At 41.0% G+C, this 23,778-nt stretch overlaps 1 protein-coding gene across 1 annotated transcript in view; it reads left to right on the forward strand.

The window, feature by feature from the left end:
- The window catches only part of mllt3 (MLLT3 super elongation complex subunit), a 208,545-nt gene extending 185,101 nt beyond the window's left edge, over window positions 1–23,444 (forward strand). Inside the window, exon 11 of the mRNA XM_067983309.1 lies at window positions 23,217–23,444. Within this exon, the coding sequence (XP_067839410.1) occupies window positions 23,217–23,282 (66 nt within the window). The 3' untranslated portion in view covers window positions 23,283–23,444. The remainder of the gene's footprint in view (window positions 1–23,216) is intronic.
- Window positions 23,445–23,778: the final 334 nt, after the last annotated feature.

Here is a 23,778-nt window from a genome sequence, read left to right on the forward strand (position 1 = left end):
TGGCTGGAGCATGGGTGGTGGAAGGCTGCTGGCCTTCAACTGAGCAGCGTGCAGATGGCCTTGGAGGACGACCTCGAGCAGCTCTGGGTTGGGAGGACCCGGCTTCAGACTGCACCATCTCAGCATGGGCTGCAGCAGTCTGGCCTGGCTGGCTGATAGGAAACAGCAGGGGCACTGGCAGAGTGGCAAGGGTGGGAATGGGAATGGGAATGGCAATGCTGTCGTCCTGAGAGAGGACAACAGGTCTGACTGCTATGGTGCCACTGCCATTCTCCCGGGACGGCACCTCAGCAATCCTGGTGATCAGCTGGGGAACGGATTGCTGGAGTGCTGTGATGCCCTGGAAGCCCTGTTCCACAGTGGTCCCCAGAGCTACAATAGCAGCAGTCTGAGCTTCCATTGCAGCAGTCTGATCTTCAATCATAGCTTGCAGACCTTTGATCACATCGGTTTGTGCTGCAACGGAAGCTGCAACATCGGCCATCAGACCCTGCATCATGGTGGGTTCCACAGATGTGCTGATGGAGATGACCACCTGTTCCATGTGGGAAATGATGGGCTCCAAGCTCTGCACAAAGCCCTGTGCCAAGTTTGAGGTGGACTCCTCCATGCCCCTTGCCCCTTCTCATTGTGCTCAGGCTTACTGGCAGGCTTTCCAGTGCACCAAGCATTTGGTGGTGTACGCCCATCATGAGTGAGGAGCATGCATCCGATGGCTGAGGTTCACCAAGGAGGCCGCGACAGAGATCTGCCAACTGCAGTCCTCATCTGACTCCTCTGCGACAGAACTAGTGAGCGACCTCGTCCTCCGGTGAGCTGGTACCTGTGGTATCCGTTCCCCCCGTCCCGGCTCCTGTGCACTTGTGCTCGGTGTCTCACCACGTGCAGATCCCTCCTCTAATCTAACCTCTAAAGGACGCACAGTGTCAGTCTCTGAGCTGCTGCAAGCAAGTGTCAGATCGAGTGACGGTGTGGCTTCAGTGTCCCCCTCCTCCTCCTCCTCCGACGGTGCTGCCACGTGTTCTTGGGTAACTGCAATGACAAAAGGAAACAGGTTGAGTTGTGGAGCGGGAAGAGGAGCAAGTAAGACGTGCGTGCTGACAGCATGTGAAGCACGTGAGTCAGAAAAGATAATGGGAGGAGGGAGATGTGGGAAAGAAGAAAGAACATTAGATATGCAGAGACCCCCTTCCTCGGGACTTCCAGCGCGGCATGTGGTCACGGGTGCAGCGATGGCCCGCCCAATGATCCGAAGCACTGTCTCCTCTCGGGGGGTGAGGACGTGTAAGCGGCCCCGACCACCCTCAGGTCCCTCCTGCTACCGGCTGTTATGCGCCACCTTCTCCTGCATTACAGAGGACAGTGTGTCAGTGAGTGTCCTGCAAGGTGTCTGGGTGATGTGTCTTTCATGGTTGAAAAGCTGCTAGTGTGTGTGACCTGTGAGTGGTGGTTGTGTGGCCTGCAAGTGTGGTACTATGTGCGGGTGAGATGCAGCCTGCCGAGTGCAACGTTGCCTATGAATGGGCAGTGTTTGTTGGTGGGTGGGTGACAGGGGAGTGTGATGCGTGGAGCAGTGGTGCAGTTGGTAGGTTGTACCACTTGACACTTGCATTCGCTCACCTTGACCGCTCATTTCAAAGTGTTGAACTTCGTTCAGCATTGCACCCACGTGCTTGGTGCCATGCTCCTGGCGTTCACTTCCTGGGCCACAGCCTGCCAATGCCTGCGGAGCTGGCGTCTGTATGGTCTCTTGTCACCCTGCGGGTACGTGTTGGCCTTCCTTTCGTCCACCTCCTCCACCAGGGCTCATCATGGGGCCCGCTCTCGTACTGATCCCGCCATCCTTCCAGCCATCTTTCCCTCCTCCCAGCTGACTGTGCATGTGCCATTTAAAATGTGCACCTGCACCTTTAAGAGGCGCAGGCTGCCAATGACGTGCGCTAGCCACGCCCCATTTCAGGCTTCCTGATTCTCCATGCAGCCTCTCAGCAGCGTGGGTAGTGCTGGCTGCGTGAAGCTATCATGCTAATTAGCAGGCAGCAGGAAATTCACATACTGCCTGCGCAGGGGCGACCGGGTGCGGGTTAGTAGCGGATTGCCCTCCCGCGCCCGATAATTAGCCTTATCCAATTTCACCCCCATAGTTTAACCAGATGGGCATTCTTCCTTGAGACCAGAATAATGTTTAGAAGGAAATCAACTGCAGCATTAAAATTGTAGTTACAGCTTTCAACACTCTGAGGAGATCATTTTCTGATGCAGCAAAATGAGAATTTCAACTAAATTGTGCATGCCCTTGTTATGCCTGGTGTTGATATACTGCCACTCACTCCAAGGTGGCTGAAGGCTGCAGATATTTACAATGTCATATATAAGACACACCCTGGCAGTGTTGTGGAGACACCATATGTGGAACGAAAACTTGGTGCACCACACATTGATCGTCCCTTTAGTTATGCACTGTTTATGATGATTTAGACACCTACGGCAGATGCCTTCTCCAATCCTAATTCCCTGCACAAGCCATATTCCACCCTGTTACCCCGGAGTACGGTGGCTAGGGGGTGGTGCCTGGACATAGTTCGGGACATTTTCCAACCACTAAGACTGAAGGTATATGTTGGAAAATGCTCAGCAATATCTTTCCAACTACATTGAAACTGTGTGACTAAATTGTAGAACAAAAGTGCTGAACATTTTGATCAGCATATGAGAAAGCAAATTATTTGCTGCACATTTCCATTCTAATAGGTACTGTGACAGCTGTCATATCTGTAAAGTAACTTTGATTTCAATAACTGATCAAACAAGTGGCTATCATTTTGAAATTAATCAGAATGGTCATTGAAGACTGAAGCAATTATAGACATTGTTCTGCTGTTTTTAACAGGTCAGGAAAGGTTGATGGTGAGCAGATTTGAGTTTATTATAAACCAAAATGTACACTTTTAATTTGAGCCATGATTAGATCACTGGAATTTATTTGTCACACAGCAGAAGGCTAAGCTAAACAGAACACTTCTGTTGAATTAGGGTGCAGTACTCGACCAATGCGAATCATTGCATGCAGTTGTCTGTTATCTAATACATCAATTGTTTTATTAATAAATAATAGAGAATTGTCATGTGTGGTGCTCCTAGAATGCAATCCACAAATTCAGTGGACTTTCATCTTGGGATTGAAGTTTTTCCAAACAGTTTGAAATGGAGAAAGGTAACAGCTGTCCTGTTGACTAGGGGGCAGCAGATGGATGTGCAGAAAATGACATGCGGTTATAATCGGGTTTACCACGCCTGTCCAACATTCCAAATTTGAAACTGTGTCATAATGTAATGTATGAATTCATGCACAGCATTAAACTTCTGTGTGGATTTATATATTAACTCTCTTAAAGTTAATCCCTTTTAAATTTTCTTCTTTCTGCCTTCGATCAAGAGATCAGTGGGAAACAACCACTGTTAACCTCTCTTCTTAATGTCTCCTGCTCGTCCTAAGGGTAAACCAAATCTTATCGTGGAATATATTATATAGAGCAGTGTCCATATGCCTTAAGAAGAAGAGCTAGCTATTATCTTGACGATGTATAAAGGATGGAGATTGTCACTCATTTCTTTCCAATTCTTCAAATAAGAATCAAATATTGAAACTTTTTTATTTGCATCAACTTTAAGGTAGACCAAACATCTGGTAGGAATGATTTGTGTTTCTTAAAAAAATGTGGGTTAGACGTTTTTAAGTGTTTTTGTAAATTATTACTTACTGCTTTAAAAAGTTGTAATGCTCTATTTATAGACAAAATCACACTGTATTAAACAACGAATGGCTCTAAATCAGGCATGATATCATGTGCCACAGGGAATGAGACTTAGGAATGCACCAAAGCAGCATGAACTGTGTTACTGGACTACATTAGGTGCAGCTTAACCTCAGAAATTACTGCCCTCGCTACATTATTAATTTCAAAATGTATGTGTTGAGAAGGAAATCATGGCCTGTAAATTGCCCTGAGTGGCAAACCAACAGGGCTCGCCGCTCATGAGATTTCAATTCACCCACTAAGTTACCGCGTTCTTTTTGGTGGCAACTTCCTTGAAATCCGAGTTCAAAAAACAGCAGCGTTCTTTCCCGGGCTTTGTGTGTGGGGAAAGGATCTCTGTGTCCCCTCAACTAATCAGCTTGAAGCAAGCCACACTGCAAGAACCAGGAAGTGAAACTCAATTCACAAACAGTGCAGACTAAAAACCAGGACGTGCCTATAAGATTAGTAAATGTACTATAAAATGAGATGGTGAAAGTAAAATAAAGAGAGGGTAAGATTTAAAGACTAAGATAAAAGAGACAGAAATAAAAAGTAAAAAAAAGTTTTAAATTTTTTATTTAAAAATGCTTTTTTTTAAAATGTCCAAAAACTACACTGGATACAGGCATAGTGCCGGAGGATTGGAGGACTGCTAACTTTGTACCGTTATTTAAAAAGGGAGCGAAGGATAGACCGAGTAATTACAGGCCAGTCAGCCTAACCTCGGTGGTGGGCAAATTATCGGAATCAATTCTGAGGGACAGGATAAACTGTCACTTAGAAAGGCACGGACTAATCAAGGACAGTCAGCACGGATTTGTTAAGGGGAGGTCGTGTCTGACTAACTTGATTGAATTTTTCGAGGAGGTGACAAGGAGGATCGATGAGGGTAGCGTAATTGTCTATATGGATTTTAGCAAGGCTTTTGACAAGGTCCTACATGGCAGATTGGTCAAAAGAATAAAGGCCCATGGGATCCGAGGGAATGTGGCAAATTGGATCCAAAATTGGCTCAGTGGCAGGAAGCAAAGGGTAATGGTCGACGGGTGTTTTTGCGACTGGAAGGTTGTTTCCAGTGGGGTGCCGCAGGGCTCGGTACCAGGTCCTTTGCTTTTTGTGGTATACACTAACAATTTGGACTTAAACGTAGGGGGCATGATTAAGAAATTTGCAGATGACACAAAGATAGGCCGTGTGATTGATAGTGAGGAGGAAAGCTGTAGACTGCAGGAAGATATCAATGGACTGGTCAGATGGCAGAAAAGTGGCAAATGGAGTTCAATCCGGAGAAGTGTGAGGTATTGCATTTGGGGAGGGCAAACAAGGCAAAGGAATACACAATAAATGGGAGGATACTGAGAGGTGTAGAGGAAATGAGGGACCTTGGAGTGCATGTCCACAGACCCTGAAGGTAGCAGGACAGGTAGATAAGGTGGTTAAGAAGGCATATGGAATGCTTTCCTTTATTAGCCGAGGCATAGAATATAAAAGCAGGGATGTTACTCTGGAACTGTATAAAACTCTAGTTAGACCACAGCTTGAGTACTGCGTACAGTTCTGGTCACCACATTACAGGAAGGATGTAATTGCACTGGAGAGGGTGCAGAGGAGATTTACGAGGATGTTGCCAGGACTGGAGAATTTTAGCTATGACGAGAGATTAGATAGGCTGGGGTTGTTTTCCTTGGAAGAGAGGAGGCTGAGGGGTGATTTGATTGAGGCGTACAAAATTATGAGGGGCCTAGATAGAGTGGATAGGAAGGACCTATTTCCCTTAGTGGAGGGGTCAATAACCAGGAGGCATAGATTTAAAGTGATTGGTAGAAGGATTAGAGTGGAAATTAGGAAAGAATTTTTCACCCAGAGGGTGGTGGTGGTCTGGAACTCACTGCCTGAGAGGGTGGTAGAGGCACAAACCCTCAACTCATTTAAAAAAGTACCTGGATGTGCACCTGAAGAGCCGTGACCTGCAGGGCTATGGACCAAATGCGGGAAAGTGGGATTAGGCAGGGTGGCTCGTTTCTCAGCCAGCATGGACACAATGGGCCGAATAGCCTCTTTCTGTGCTGTAAATTTTCTATGATTCTATGAACTACTACAATTAGGAGTAATGAGACTCCACATTTTTAAAAATTAATTTTCAGTGCCAGAGAAGTTGTTTGGCAGCCATTAATACTTACCACGCCATTAAAACTTAGTTTAGACCTAAAAAACTCAGCGTACCTTTTTTGTGGTGAGATTAGTTAGTTTCCAGCTGGCAGGAGAGCAAGTTTGCACTGGTCCATTGATTGCAGCCAGCGAGGTCCCTTTAACACAAAGCTTTCAGATCACCAGTGAATCAGGAAGAGCAAGTTCCAGATTTCCATGTTTGACTGCGCATGTGCAGTCTCCGGAACTTGCTCTTCCATTTGTCCATTAATAACGGTGAGCGCTGTTAGGCTCACTGTTATTTTGTGAGCAATTTCTGGCCCCATATATCTCAGTACTTTTTGTCCAAATAGTGTGACCTATTGAAACCAGTGAGATATGGGGCTCGATTTTCAAATGGTGGCGGGATGGCAGCGGGGTTGGGGGGGGGAATCAATGGGCGCACAGGTAACCCGAATAAAAAAAAAACTTACCTTTTCTGGCATGATCGCGGGGTAATTGATGATAATTAATGTTTTTTCCGGGTTTTGGGCCCCGCAGCCAGCATGATCGATAGGCTGGCTGCCGACAGGAGCTGCAACGCCGAGGTGGATGGGAGAAAGAGATAGAGAGATGTCATCGGGTGGTGGAACAGAGAGTGGGGGGGATCAAAGATTGGGGGAGGGTCAAAGATTGGGGGAGGGTCAAAGATTGGGGGAGGGTCAAAGATTGGGGGTAGGGTCAAAGATTGGGGGGAGGGTCAAAGATGGGGGGAGGGTCAAAGATGGGGGGAGGGTCAAAGATCGGGGGGAGGGTCAAAGATCGGGGGGAGGGTCAAAGATCGGGGGGAGGGTCAAAGATCGGGGGGAGGGTCAAAGATCGGGGGGAGGGTCAAAGATCGGGGGGAGGGTCAAAGATCGGGTGGGGGGACACCGACATCGTTGGAGGGGGAGACATCGGACCTGATACATCGGGGGCTGAGAGAGCATCGGGGGCTAAGACATCAGAGAGGAGATATCGGACATCGGAGCAGGGGAAGGGGTGCAGGTGACATCGTTTGAAAGGTAGGTTTATTTAGTTTTTTAACTTGTGAATTTTTAAAATTTAATTTCTTAACTTTATTTTTGCCTGATCCGGCCCTTCACGCCCGTGAATCGGAAGCCGTGGGAAAGCCACCCAGGTAAGTGCAAAATCGGTTTAACTACTTACTTACTACAGAAATAAAGTACCTTAAGTACCTCAATGAGGTAGATTTGGTTCTTTAACTATCATCCCCCCGGCTATAATTGCCGGGTTTGTGAATGGCGCGTGCACACAGATGTGTCTTTGTCGGACGCAGAAGTCGGCGTGTTGAAATCGGGTTCTTTTCCCACTCCTCACTTCCGTGATTTTTGGAGCCCCCCCCCCTCCCCAAACCAACGCACGGACATTTGAAAATTGAGCCCATGATATTTATTGTACTTTGCTTCTTGTCACAATACACTAATGATTTCTCATGTTTAGGTTCCAGGTTTTTACAGTGAGAAAGTAGAAATATAAAACTGAAGGAAAGATTAAACTAATTTGTATCTTTGTTTCTTTACCAAATAATTCGGTAACAGTCATTAGTGTTACTAAAAGGCTCTGTTTAAATAAGCATGCTTAAATTCAGGTTTTTTTTCACCACCTCCCTGCAAACTTGAACAGTGGTTCAGACCTTCCAGAATTTGCCATTTTTCTATTAATCATTATTTTCTCTTGGTTGTTTTTGAGTTTTCTCTCATATCATAGAATAATAGAATTATAGAATGATACAGCACAGAAGGAGGCTACTCGGTCCGTCGTGCCTGTGCTAGCTCTTTGAAAGAGCTATCCAATTAGTCCCACTCCCTTGCTCTTTCCCCATAGCCTTGCAAATTTTTCCCCTTCAAGTATTTATCCAATTCCCTTTTGAAAGTCATCATTGAATCTGCTTCCACCACCCTTTCAGGCAGTGCATTCCAGATCATAACAACTCGCTGCGTAAAAAAATTCTCCTCATCTTGCCTCTGGTTCTTTTGCCAATTGCCTTAAATTTATGTCCTCTGTTTACTGACCCTTCTGCCACTGGAAACAGTTTCTCTTTATTTACTCTATCAAAACCCTTCATGATTTTGAACACTTCTATTAAATCTCCCCATAACCTTCTCTGCTCTAAGAAGAACAACCCCAGTTTCTCAAGTCTCTCCACGTAACTGAAGTCCCTCATCCCTGGAAGCATTCTAGTAAATCTTCCCTGTACCCTCTCTAAGGCACTGACATCCTTCCTAAAATGTGGTGCCCAGAATTGGATGCAGTACTCCAGTTGGGGAAAACCTAAAGGTTCAGCATGTACTCTATGCCTCTGTTTATAAAGCCAAGGATCCCGTATGCTTTTTTAACAGCCTTCTCAACTTGTCCTGCCACCTTCACAGATTTGTGTACGTACACCCCCAGGTCCCACTGTTCCTGCACTCCCTTTAAAATTGTACCATTTAGTTTATATTGCCTCTCCTCATTCTTCCTACCAAAATGCCTCACTTTACACTTTAATGCATTAAATTTCATCTGCCATGTGTCTGCCCATTTCACCAGTCTGGTCTATGTCCTCCTGAAGTCTGTTACTATCCTTCTCACTGTTTACTACATTTCCGAGTTTCGTGTCATCTGCAGTCTTTGAAATTATGCCCTATATATCCAAGTTCAGGTCATTAATATATATCAAAATGAGCAGTAGTCCTAATACTGACCCCTGGGGAACACCACTGTATACTTTCCTCCAGACTGTTAAACAACTGTTCACCACTACTCTCTGCTTTCTGTCCTTTTGCCAGTTTCTTATCCACGTTGTCACTGCCCCTTTAATCCCATAGGCTTCAATTTTGCTAACAAGTTTATTATGTGGTACTTTATCAAACGCCTTTTGAAAGTCCATATACACAACATCCACTTCTCCATTATTTCATTAAAGATCTCAATCAAGTTAGTCAAACATGGTTTGCCTTTAACAAATCCACTGGCTGTCATTTATTAGCCTATATTTTTCAAAGTGCCAATTAATTTTGTCCCGGATTATTGTCTCTAAAAGTTTCCCCTCCACCGATGTTAGGCTGACTGACCTGTAATTGCTGGGTTTACCCTCTCCCCTTTTTTGAGCAGGGGTGCAACATTTGCAATCCTCCACTTCTCTGGCACCACTCCCATATCTAAGGAGAATTGGAAGATTGTGGTCAGAGTCTCCGTTATCTCCATGCTTACTTCCCTCAGCAACCTAAGACGCATCCCATCCGGACCAGGTGACTTTTCTACTTTGAGCGCTGCTAACCTTTTTAGTACCTCCTCTTTATTTTTATCGATTTAATTTCTCTACTACTTCCTCCTTTACTGTGTCATTGGCAGCATCCTCTTCTTTAGTGAAGACAGAGCAAAGTACTCATTTAATACCTCAGCCATACCCTCTGCATCCACATAAATAAAAGAAAATGCTGTGTTTTACACATAAAGGCCAATTTTCCAAGTGCATGCTAGAAGAGGGGAGGCTCACCTACCGGCCACGCATCTCGGGAAATTACGAGTGTGCTGACCATGATTTTATAACATACGTGGTCATCAGGCAATGCTCCCCATGAGTAGGGTGTCACTGTGATCATATAGTGGCTAATGTTCTGTGTTGTAATCACAACAATCTCAGGACAGTTCCGAATTATAGCAAAACATATTTTTCATTTTTATATACAGAAAAAGAGCAATAAATGGGACTAGAGTAAATTGCTCCGATGTGGAGTTAGCACTGTCACTGATACAATGGGCCAAATGCTGTCCCTTTTGCCTTGAAATTCTTATGATACTGCAATTCTGGAGTGATGTATAAGTGATTTGTACATTCACCAGAACCCTGCGATTTTCTTATCACCAGATAATGTGTTCCTAATTATTGGTTTTATGTGCACAACTTTTTACACAAAGTTCTTATAGAGCTGCCTTCTATATCCTTGTGTGTGGAGACTTTCACTGTGTGTGTGAGTTGGAATGTGTTACTGTGCTGCTTTAGAATGATGACTAATGAGACATTAGGCTGCTAATGTATTACCCACCTCCTCCTAACACTTTCTCTTGTAATACCATTCACTTTTGCATTTATAAAAGTCATTACACACACTTTAATTGGATGTTGGGATGTTTCTTTGGAAGTTGGTTTGCTGATTGTATCGTATAACACAATACCAATACAGCACGTGTGAGAAAAATACTCAGGTCACGACAGCAGAGGAAGACAAATATAGAAAATAACATTTGCAGGATATTAGGATTTTGATTTTATTGTACACAGTCGTAAACTGATAATGATATCCCTGTTATATTTTGTTAATCTGCACATTCAGAACAAAAACAGATATTCCCTTGGGGGAGGACAGGTGGGGAGAGATTCACAAACAATAAGGCATCCCCTAGTATTCAGATAATTTATACAGAGCCACTCCTGTTGTGCGCACATATTAACTCAAACTGTGCTAAGACAAACTTTCCAGACTTCCAGTGCTAGTGTTCCCATTCTTGGTTCAATGAAATCATGAAATAGCTGCTCGCTGACGGAGCTGCACTGAATTTGGGCTCCATTAGAACATGAGAACATAAGAACTAGGAGCCTGCTCTGCCATTCAGTAAGATCATGGCTGATCTTTTATCTCAACTCCACTTTCCCGCCCTAAACCCATATCCCTTGACTCCCTTAGCGTCCAAATATTCCTTGATCTCAGTCTTGAATATACTCAACGACTCTGGGGTAGAGAATTCCAAAGATTCACAACCTTCTGAGTGAAGACATTTTTCCTCATCTCGTTCCTAAATGGCCGACCCCTTATCTTAAGACTATGACCCCTAGTTCTAGACTCTCTAGTCAGAGGAAATAACCTCTCAGCATCTATTCTGTCAAGCCCTCTGAGAATTTTATAAATTTCAATGAGATCACCTCTCATTCTTCTAAACTCCAGAGAATATCAGCCCATTCTACTCGATCTCTCCTCATAGGACAACCCTCTCATCCCAGGAATCAATCTAGTTAACCTTCGTTGCACCCCCTCTAAGGCAAGTATATCCTTCCTTAGGTAAGGAGACCAAAACTGTACGCAGTACTCCAGATGTGGTCTCATCAGAGCCCTATATAATTGCAGCAAGACCTCCTTACTCTTATACTCCAACCTCCTTGCAATAAAGGTTAACATACCATTTGCCTTCCTAATTGCTTGCTGTACTTGCATGTTAACTTTCTGTGATTCATGTACAAGGACTCTGAAATCCCTCTGAATATCAACATTTCTTAGTCTCTCACCTTTTAAAAAATATTCTGCTTTTCTGTTCTTCCTACCAAAGTGGATAATTTCACATTTCCCCACATTGTACTCCATCTGCCACCTTCTCACCCACTCACTTAACCTGTCTATATCCCTTTGCAGCCTCTTTGCATCCTCCTCACAGCTTACTTTCCCACCAAGCTTTGTATCATCAGCAATCTTGGATATATTACACTCGGTCCCTTCATCTAAGTCATTGATATATATTGTAAACAGCTGAGGCCCAAGCACCGATCCTTGAGGCATCAGACTAGTTACAACCTGCCAACCCGAAAATGACCGGGTTTATTTCTACTCTTTGTTTTCTGTCCGTTAACCAATCCTCAATCCATGTTAATATATTACCCCAATCCTATGAGCCCTAACCTTGTGTAACAACCTCTTGTGTGGCACCTTATCGAATGCCTTTTGGAAATCCAAATAGACCACATCCACTTATCTACCCTGCTAGTTACACCCTCAAAAAAACTCTAATAGATTTGTCAAACACGATTTCCGTTTCATAAAACTGTGTTGACTCTGCCTAATCATATTATGATTTTCTAAGTGCCCTGTTACTACGTCCTTAATAATAGATTCTAGCATTTTCCCTACTACTGATGTCAGGCTAACTGGCCTATAGTTCCCCGATTTCTCTCTCCCTCCTTTCTTGAATAGCGGTGTTTCACTTGCTACCTTCCAATCCATGGGGACCGTTTTAGAATCTAGGAAATTCTGGAAGATCAAAACCAATGCACCAATGCATCTACTATCTCTGCAGCCACCTCTTTTAAAACCCTAGGATGTAGGCCATCAGGTCTAGGGGATTTGTTGGCTTTTAGTCCCATTAATTTCCCAAGTACTTTTTCTTTACTAATGTTAATTACTTTAAGTTCCTCACTCTCGTTAGACCCTTGGTTCTCCACTATTTCCAATATGTTTTTTGAGCCTTCTACTGTGAAGAAAGATACAAAATATTTGTTGAACATCCCTGCCATTTCCTTATTCCCCATTATAATTTCTTCTGTCTCAGCATCTAAGGGACCCACATTTACTTTTGCTACTCTCTTCCTTTTTACGTACTTGTAGAAGTTCTTACAATCTGTTTTTATATTTATTGCTGGTTTACTCTCATATTCTATTTTCTCCCTCTTTATCAATTTTATGGTTGTCCTTTGCTGATTTCTAAAATCCTCCAAATCCTCAGACTTACTACTCTTCTTAGCAACATTATAAGCCTTTTCTTTTAAACTACTACAATCCTTAACTTCTCTAGTTAGCCACGGTTGGATCACTTTTCCCATGGAGTTTTTATTCCTCAAGGGAATGTATATTTGTTGAGAATTATGAAATATTTCTTTAAATGTTCACCATTGCTTATCTACCATCATATCTTTTAATCTAATTTCCCAATCAACCTTAGCCAACTCGTCCCTCATACCTACATAATAGGCTTTGTTTAAATTTAAGACCCTAGTTTCGGACTTTACATCACCCTCAAACTCAATATGAAATTCTATCATATTATAATCACGCTAACTCAGAGGATCCTTAACTGTAAGATTACTAATTAACCCAGTCTCATTACACAATACTAGATCTAAAATAGCCGGTTCCCGAGTTGGTTCCTCGACATATTGTTCTAGAAAACGGTCTCAAATGCATTCCATGTACTCGTCCACCAAACTACTTTTGCCAATTTGATTTGCCCAGCCTATATGAAGATTAAAGTCTACCACGATTATTGCATTACCCTTGTTACATGCTCCTCTAATTTCCTGATTTATACTCTGTCCAACACTATAACTACTGATAGGGGGCCTATAAACTACTCCCACCAGTATTTTCTGCCCCTTGTTATTTCTTAGCTCCACCCATATTGATTCTACATCCTGATTTTCTGAGCTAAGATCCTTTCTCATTACTGCCTTTATCTCATCCTTTATTATCAGGGTTACACCCACTCCTTTTCCATTTTGTCTATTTTTTCTAAAAGTCAAGTACCCTGGAATATTTAGTTCCCAACCTTGCTCACCCTGCAACTACGTCTCAGTAATGGCTTCTAGATCAAACCCATTTATCTCTATTTGTGCCATTAATTCATCTATCTTGTTACGAGTGCTTCGAGCATTCAGATGTAGCGCCTTTAATTTTAACTTTTTACTATTTTTCCTGATGTGACCTTAGTCACTAATGCCCTATTACCTTTGTTAAACTCTCTGTCCCTTCCTGACACACTCTGCTTGTTTTTCCCCACATCGCTACTCTGCTCTACAGCCTTGACTTTTTTCTTTAGACTTATAAATTTACCCTTACCTGAACCTCCCCCCTCCCCCTCTTATTAGTTTAAAGCCCTATCCAATTATGATGTGATTCTGTATGAGTCAGCCACTACAGTACTGCCTTCAAACCCAGACACTGACAGAATCGGGTCCTGGGGCTGCTTGTCACTCACATCCACCCCATTGTTTGCTAACTGGAATGAGTTCTATCAGTTCTTAGCTAGGCTACCAACCCAAAGCACCGTGCAAAAAATAAAATGCACGTCAGGCACATCCTGCTGCAAGTACACCTCCCGACAGCTAGTCACAAGGCAGAAGTGATGTTTGGCAGCAGTCACTGAGAGGTCTATAGGCTGCATGGGTCCTTCCTTCATTGCTGAAAGCAACTACAGGGGCACAAAGGCCTTGTGGGGTTAGAAGTGGCCAAAATAGTGTATTTGGGGGACTCCACAATGCAATGACTAATGAGATGTTAGGCTTCTGATGTTGTACACCCCTCCCCTCTATTCATTACCACTAACTCTGGAGAAGTCTAGCAGCAATTTAACTTTGTCTACTTATTTTCACTCTTATTCACATAAGATTATTTTGTAACTGTGTTAAGAGACATAATAAACATTTATCAAAACTGAGGAAATGTTTCTCGGAGTATCAGTTGCCGCTTTGAGCCAGTGAGGTATTCTTTTTGAAGGAGCTTGAAGTTATAGCTGTAAGTTGCTTGAGTTATGGTACAAAAGCTCATCCATAATGCCAGGCTGCATTCATCTCTGTTATAAAAGAAATCTGCGGCCGCGATGTGCTCGTACCCAGGATTAAGCTAAGCCATTCTACAGAGCCTGCACAGCTGAAAAAAAAATTGAGCCTTTCACAGCCAGAGACATCAGCAGGACATCCTGTTTCAGTTTAGAAATAACCCCGTTCCCTAATAAAAAAGAAACTCTAGAAATAATCTCCAACAGAAGAGTCTGTTCAGTTGTTGATTGTCATACTGGCAAAGGTCCAGCACTGTAGAAAGAGGTCCTGTGGAGCTACTGGAAAGCAGTCAAACAGCACCTAAGGAAGTCATTAAAAATCTCATTTATTTAGTTCTCATTTTATGATAGTTTGCCCCGCAAAAGCATCCTCTAGGCTATTAAGGAAGCAATACAAATAATTATACAATGAAGAAGCATTTCATTTGAAGTAAAATAATCTCACAGTGCTGGTTTTGGCAGAAGTTCTGAATGTTTGGCATAACATCATGGGGTAGCTCATAAATGATTATGTTATGATGTTTTTATGATGGGTGAAACTGTTTCTACATGTACTTTCTTACTCTAAAGGGCTTTGAGCTGTCAGTTCAAATTAATAGTTCACTTTAACATATATATATATTTTATATTCTGCAAATGTTAACTGAGTGTACAGATACAGGAGGGGGAAAGGAGTTTGACAAAAAAGAAAGAAGTGAACAGCTTGCTTCAAAACTGCAACTAATGGAAAAAGGCAAGGAAAATGTCAAAGTGCAAACAGTGTAGAAACATTCATTACTACTGAAGCTCTCTGTTGTCACTTTTTATTGATGTCAATGTGTGTTAACATAAGATGGAAGTGTAATTTTACAAAGTTTTACTGAAATTTTCCTAAGACTGTTACTCCAGTGTTAACAGGTAATAATTAGAAGTTAATGCTGGCAGTGGTTCTGGTGCTCTAATGATAGTTACAGTAAAATTAATTTTGAACAGATGAAAATGAAACTGTGGCACCAAAGGGAAAAAGAAGAGATTAAAAATTACAGTGATCAATAAAGAAAAATGAAAGAGGCTGAGAACCATGCATGTTGACCCCAAACCACAGGTCACTAGAGGACTCAGGTCAGCATCAGTGACTGTACAGCTCAATGCATTTTAGCACATACTTTGTTATAAGTACATCTTTTGATGTTTAACAAGTATATTTATAATTGCTTTACAATCATGTAATGTAAACATTTATAGTGAAAAGGAAGAGTAAAACAAAGCATCAAATGAAGCATTAAAAAGACTTTATTTTTGACAATGGTAATAGTAATAGTGATATGACTGAGTAGGCATTATTTCAGCAATAATACCAACTAAATTTTACGCAAATTATGCAAATTGGCTATTTTGCCATTGGTCAAATACTACATAGAGGTAATGGGATTTGTAGATACCAGGCCTTTTCTTTGGTAAATTAAAAAACATTTTAGAACAGATCATGATCAAAACATGTTCTTTAATTTCATTTTCATGACGACTGCTGTTAGAAGCACTTTGTTCTCTTCAATATTTCTCAGCTACTCACTGATGTGTGAGCATTCCCTGCCCACCACGTCTGGCCCAGCTAACAGACAAAAAACAAAAATCGCAGCCAGCAAATCTGCACCAGTCGGCTTTGAAGCAATCTGGCTCTCTTCAGAAAGATTACTGACCTTGCTAGGTTTCCTTCTTTTTTTTCCTTCGTTCCTTTTTAGTCAGTCAGTGATGTGTGTACCTCCAGTACTGAAAATGTGAGTTCACAAAATGTCTGGCATAATTTACATGCTTGTCCTCCTTTCAGACAGACAGTGTTCAGCAAAAGATTTAAAAAAGAAAGGAAAAAGGGAAGAAAGGATTTTGGTGTGGTCTATGTATGCAACATTTTCTATTGAAACGAAAAAAAAGCAGAAAATACTACAAAATCGTTTCCCATTCCCATCGCTGCTGAATGTGGAACTTCTCAACATTTAGTTTGTTTATAGCCACAACCCTTTTCCTGTTGTAAAGCCCCTGAGATAATTATAAATTCCACAGACCCATGAAAAGACAGATATGGTAATGGAACAGATTGACTGTGCTTGATTGGCAGAATTGAGCCCTGATCTCGCAGTCTGCCCCTTCCATATTCATCTTCCTATGATCTGTGCAGCATCATTAAAATTCAATCAAATAAAATAAGACTTTATTAAATTCTGGGTCTTATTTTTCATTTTTAAAAAATGCTATAGAACATGGTTTACGAATTATTAAATAAAAATTCAGCATACATAGCCATCATTTTAATGTTACGATAATGAACAATCAATGATGAGCCATCAAAATTACTCAATAACCCATCATTGGGCACTGAGTGTGTTATGTGGAAGATCCTTGTCTCATAACAACAAATAGGAGTGAATTATTGTGGTCTTTCATATGTGTAAAAGCCACTTATAGTCTGTGTCCTGCTGTGAGTTTCAAAATGTGTGCGCAGGAAAGTTTAGTTCAAAGCTAAACTTGCTCTCGGAGTGCCAGAAACCCCTTTTTCTTCATCTCCGAAACCCATTTTAGAGTTTTTCTCCTTGTTTAGATCGATTTGCATCACACACACCTAGTCTAGGATGTGAAAAGCTAGTCAGTTGTTCCTAACCCTTGTCAATCTCCTGCTATAGCTAGAAAGTATGCAATATTATCCAAGACTTATTTTCCCTCCCTAGAATTTTTCCTCTTTAGCGGGGGGGGGGGGGGGGTGGTGGGGAAGCAAATCTCCCACATGACTTAAGTGAGATGGGAAGCTTAACACACAGGGCATTGTGAACTTCCATCCTACCATTCCACAGTGCAGAGCATTATAACAGCAACATGTTGTATATTGGGCTGACTAATGAGTAACACCTGTTTGACCATTCCCACATTTGGGTGGGTTTCATTTAGTTGATTTATCAACTAGGTCTGTAATGAAAACCCCATTGATCGCAACCGAACGGGGTTACTGGACTATAAACAGACTTACGATGGAACTCACAACATCACACACAGAAGAGCTAAATATGTGAAATATCCTCCAGCAATGGAACCAAAATGTTATTCTACCGGATCTATAAAAACAATACAAGTCCGATCATAGTATGTTTAGTGTTTTATATGTAGTAAAATAAATAGCTTTTGGAACTGCCATTGCTAAAGGTTAGAACAAATCTGGTAAGCAGTGTTTTTAAAGGAATACTCTCGTCATGAAAAGTTGTTTGGCTTTCTTTGTTGGTTTGTAAACACATGATGCAATGACCTAAATTACATTGAAGCATCACCACTTTGGGCTGATCTAAAAGATATGCTGGAAAATTCTGGTCAGCACTGAGTTTGTGCAGATTCGCTTATATTGATCTGAGCCACATTTTCCAGTCCCCCAGTATCTGTTCTGCTCCTGTGGCACCAGCCTTAGTGACTAGAAAATATATTTTTAGGTATTTTCCGCCAGGAACAGATGGAAAATCAAGGACCAGTCAGCTAATGCCACTTTTGCACATTTTCTACTGGCCTGTTACAAAGTCTGCGACCAAGTTGTCGTCTTGTATTTTCAGCTGAGGAGCAATGTAAAGTATTGGGGTACTTTTTTTTAAACTATGGAAAATAATAACATCCAAATTTGAAGCTGCTAGATATTGCTTAGAGTATACATTGATCCGTAAGTGAATTTTCAGTTGTTTAGTGCTTGGCCAATAGGCCAAAACCTACATGGTGCAAAACAGCCTGTATTGTCCCCCATTTTTTGGTATTTTGCTTTTCTTCAGGCTCTTCATGCTGCTCCTCCCCAACTAAGAGGGTGAACAAGAGACCTGCTCCCAAATCAATGTTAATACCACTCTGTGAGTGTGAGAGTGGCGGGAGTTGCCTTTTTCTCCCTGGCTTTAGGGAAGTGACTAGTCTATATTCTGCAATTGTTTCTTTTGGCCTGATTGAGATTGGTAACACACTGCATGGGAAATTAGGGGTACCATCTATGTCAGTGTACGTAGGGGTCAATTTGCCAGTTTAGTTCTATTGCTATTTGTTCATCCTCTCTTCTTCCTCAACATGATGATTGGCAACCAAATAAAGGAGAAGTTATTGCGCATTGATAACAATCTGAAATCACAGGTTCCATAGATGAATGTGGAAGATGTGCTCAGCAATGGATCTGTGAAACTATATGCAATGAGTTATTGTAAAAGGCTGTACATCTCTACATGGTGACCAGTTTGGGAGCTGTCCATGCAATATGATATGATGGGTATTGCTTTTGCGATGGATATAGTGGTGTGACTGAAGTCTTACTGGTGATCAACAAATTGTTGATACCATAAAGCAAAATGACTGTATGAACTTTGTAGGAGGGCCATCAAAGTAAGGTTATCCACTCATACAACTAATGGTGAATGTTGCAAAGGTTTCTAATTTTGTTGTTTAACTTGTTTGAGAAATCAGTTTTTAATTTAATGCTCCTCATTTGTAACTGGTAAGAACGAATAATAAACTGACAAGTTGCTGGAAAATGACTGTGCCTGTGACAGGAGGCTGTTATCCTTCAGATATAATGTCATGATCAGCTATAATATACTTCTGTGTCAACGATTTTGTGATTCAATCGGTGTTCAGAAACCACCTAAGCTTTGTTCTGTGGCTTATGACATTAACTCAATCCTTTGATTGGTTTACACCCTTGCAATCCCCATTCCACAAATGTAGTGTTTTATCTGCTGACTGTTTAACTGAAGTGAATTTTCAGTGTATGCTACGTAAACGTTGATAACTCACTCATACCTGACCTTGTATGGCTTGAGCATCTCGTTGTCAATTCCTGTATGTGTATGCTGTACACTGGGTAAACTGGGTACCCATATTGGCAGAGCAGCTGATATTTAAAAATGGGAAATTCTTTGATGGTGATGGTAGATTTGGTATTCATTTGTCTAATATCTCAGATACTAACAGCCATATCCAAGATATATGTCGCCTATCCCATAGGTAAGGTGAACATCACTTGTGAAAAACATCCATCTCCCATGGAATCATGTGCAAGTATCAGTTATACATTTTGTGCACTGGTGGAATATATGTTTTATGGCAATATACTTAATGCTAAATAGCCATCTCTTAAAGCACTGCAGTACTATAGAAAGGAATCTGTTAGAGACTGAATCAGAATGATCTAATTGTGTGCACACAATGGAGCTTTGGTTTGCTTTTCTCCTCACACACCCTGCAAACACTTGCACAATTGTGCTCTCAAGCAGGTACTCATGGCATCATCAACAACCTTGGTTTTGGAAATGACTTCAAAGTTCACAAGTTACATAGAAGGCATAGGAGGCCACATAACATAAATAAATAATCAGAGTAAAACCTGCTGTTTACACTGACAGCAAAGCAAATTGATGAATGCTAATTTGAAGTGCGGCCACCTCACCATTCAAAGCCAACTTTATTTAGTTAAGACAGATAAGATCACAAAATACTTTTAAGTCACACAGAACTTGTGCCCTCCCCAAACACGTTAAACAAAACCAAATAATAAAAAAATAAAGCCTCCTTTATTCTAAAACAAGAAGGTTAAAAAAAGACACGTAATTAATCATGTCAAAGCACAATGTCCTATTAAAACCAGCACCCCACTGGCCTGAAAGTATTTGTCAACTTTGCTATTAGTGTCTTTATGCCCTAATGCACACTCTTTAATGGTGAAATTAATCAACTTACATCTAGGAATTCAGGGTTTTGTGAACTTAGTGTTGAAAATCATGGAATAGTTTGTGGATTCAGGTTCCAGTTAACAATTTGAGAAACCTCCAATGTTTCCAAGCAAATTCATACTTTTCCAGAAATAGGTTATAGTTAAAGATGCTGCTGGCCAAGCAGATTCTGATCCAAAATTTTTAAAAAGGGAACTCTCACGGTAAGTGCAATGAAAGTTAAGTCGTTACTGTACATCTATCCCGTGTAGTTTTTACAAAATGCCAGAGTTAAAATAATTACATTTTGAAGGCTCCACTATGGACCCTCAGTAGTCTCCTTTTGTTGAGTTAAACAGTAGAGCTAATGTTATCCAAAAAATCAGCCGAGGGCATGGAAAAGAGGGACGACTTGTGATCACTCTGAAAATAGACAAGTTGCATAAATCAGCGTTTGGGAGGGAATACACTCACAGGGGATCCAGTTAGCTGGTATCACTACATCATATATACACCAAACCTAGGAGGCACACAAGAGCATTGTGTTATGATCTGCTGTCTAGTTTTCCCTTCCTCTCTGTTGGGAAATACCTTATCTCCTCTTAGTGACTCTACAGATGGCCCAGCAGAGACTGGGAAACTGTGTAGGGAGTTGTAGGGGGGTAAAACTGCTTCCAACCACAGAATGCATTGCGGATGAATTGGTGTTACTGAACCACCAATAATTGTACTTACTGCTTTTAACCTTTGAATGTATCAATTCAATTAAAGGTCTGGGTTCAAGGACATTTTTTTCTTTATCAAAGTCACAGTTCAAGTGACATAACAATCTTCACTTATTTACTTACAAGGTTGCTGGTCTCCTAATCCAGGTTCAAGTCTAATATATTGTTGAGACTATAATTAGATAATACCTTTGACAATTGATCTTTTTATAAAATGGGGGGATCCATTTTTTGGTGTACATTACTGTTACCGTTCATTTACTGGGAAGTGGTTTGAGAATTCTGTCCGCAGTGCTAGTTTCGGTATGATTATTAGTGAACTACATTTTTCATGTAGCATTAAACACAGTGACATGTATTATTGCACATTAATTAAAACAGGAATGAAATCAATTTTTATGGGATACCTTTTTAGGGGTGTAACATTGTCACTATAGGTCCATCTTGAAGTATGTTTTGATGCTTTCCAATATGTTTCTCTAATACTCTTAGATTTAACATTGATTTTGTATAATACTTATTATGAATGTACTTTGGGACTTTAAAATGTAGAAATGCATTATTGTAAACTATAATGTAATAATACTTTTTTGTTTTTGTGTAAATATATATGTCAGCTTGGCCCAATGGTAGCACTCTTACCTCTTACTCAGAAGGTTGTGGGTTCAAGTCCCAGTCCGTGAGTTGAGCACTAGGCTGATACTGCAGTACAACACTGAGAGAGAACTGCATTGTTGAAGGTGCCATCTTTCAGATGAGACTTTAAACTGAGGTCCTTTCTGTTTGTTCAGGTGAACATAGAGCATCCCATCTCCTGACTAATGTTTGTCCCTCAACTACCATCAGCAAAACAGACGATCTGGCCATTAGCTGTTTGTGGGACCTTGCTGAGCATTTTCTCACAAAACAACAGTGACTATGCTGCAAAAGTAATTAATTGGCTGTGAAGTGCTTTGAGAAGTCCTGAGGATGTGAAAGGTGCACTATAAATGCAAGTTCTTGCTTCAATGCATACATGCAAAGTATCGACTATGATAATAGCAAATAAGTGAACAAAGCAGTTGTGGGGGGAAATGGCAGAAGTCATACTTTTTTAAAATGTGTTCAGAAGTTAATAATTACAATCATTGCTTTTAATATCTGAATGCATCAATTCAATTAAAGGTCTGGATTCCAGGACTTTTTTTCTTTATCAAAGTTACAGCTCAAGTGACATAATAATCTCAAGTCACCTAATTTTTTTGGTGGTGCTCTACAGACCTTTGTCCCTTCATTTTAGTTTTTCAATTTAAGAAAAAATCAGTTTGTATACTGGCTCTGCAGAGGATCTTGGATTGGAGCTAACATTCTCCCGTGAGTTTTTTTTTCAGGCGGTGTTATTCTCTTGGATATCTAATACTGGCTGTGTTATTCCCTTAGATCTCCAATATTGACAGATTTTATCCCTTTTTATCTTGGGTTCATTTTCCTCCTCTTCCTTGAACAAGATGGGTTCTTAATCTGAAGGTTCAGTTGTTGGTTGGAATGTAGATGAGTCATCGGTGTAGATGTGAACATAGGAATTATGAATTTTAATTTCATACTGTGCAACATCTAAGGGAAAAAATGATATAGAATATATAAATCCATCTTCGAACGCCAAAGAATCTAGAAGAAAATGGACAGAAAAGGAAAGAGAACAGACGAGGTGGACTGAAGTTATGGAATGCGTGGAATCAATTTCTATGGGGAATAAGACATCCTTTCTGAATATAAGGGATAAGTACGCGTTCTGCTGTATGGCAGGATAGGAGGGGTAGGACTCAATACTGGAGGAGGTGCAAGTAACTAGACTGCACGCCTCTGATGCTGCCAAGGTGGGTCGGAATGGAAAATTGTATCACTTAATAAAATGGTTTGTTCTGGCTGCCTTGAAAATGCAGTGAGAATCATTTATAAATGACATCTCTCTCCAAAGCTTGAAGGTTGTGAGCTGATTTTCCCAACTCTGGAACGTAACCTTGTGCCACCACTAGGTCAATGATAATTAGAGCTCTTGTGGAGAGGAGTGTAAAACACTGAAGGGATGTGAACATGCAGTAGATTTTTGAAATAAAGTGAATCACTTCACGACAGAATGGCACTGCCTTGAAAGAAGGTGTTCAAAAGTACTAACTACCTCGATGCAGATCCGACCATAAGTAGACAATCACACTTTTTAAATTAATTTCTTCTGGGTCAGATACAGGTGGGCATTGGCTGAGGCATGGTGCACTCTTTTATAAGTCTTTTTCTACTTGCCAGTACTTATCTGAAGTTCTGATTTGATAACTGACTCTGCAGACCTCTCAACCTATCCCGTGTTACTTTGAATGAAGGAGGTATAAAATATATTTAAATATACAGCAGTTTGGAATGTTTGATATTTTGCTTCTTTTTGGCCTTGTATTACTACAGAATTACATAAATAACGCTCATTATTAATTTTATTTTGCACACATTAATTCATGTTAAACTTATTTCTCTCACAGAAAGTAATGCAGCGAGACTTCCTGGACTCCATTGTTAATGTGAAAGGCAGAGCAGTGTCTTCCTGATCTTCAAAAGCCCAGGTGAGCTATGGGCAACCTGTTCTGGCAGAGCAGCTCTGCTCGGCTAAACACAAACAAAACAGGAACTAAAATGTTAAATGACCTTTCAATCAATAAACAATTAAAATTAAGGTTAAGATAACCTTAAATAAGGCTACGAAATTACCTTTAAAACTACTGTCGCCAAACAAATTCATTTCAGAAATAAACTTTCACTAGTTCGATCCTATCTTTGAGTACTTGTGATTAGAATCAAATGTAATGTAACTGGTGTGAGAGAAAACACCTGTCCAACCTTTATGGTTCAAAAAGTTGCCAAAATAGGAACAATTTTAAATTCTGAAACTTAAATACTATACCTTCATTTGAAACATTGAACTTATTCAGGAATGCTTTCATCAACACTCTGGAGTATTAACTTAGTTTTTCCAACTGACTTTGAATTAGTTAAAAATCTTGTTAGACCAGGTAGGAGAATGAGTGTAATGATGCTACTACCTTA

This window comes from Heptranchias perlo, chromosome 4 (assembly GCF_035084215.1).
Source record: "Heptranchias perlo isolate sHepPer1 chromosome 4, sHepPer1.hap1, whole genome shotgun sequence".
Classification (NCBI taxonomy): Eukaryota; Metazoa; Chordata; class Chondrichthyes; order Hexanchiformes; family Hexanchidae; genus Heptranchias; species Heptranchias perlo.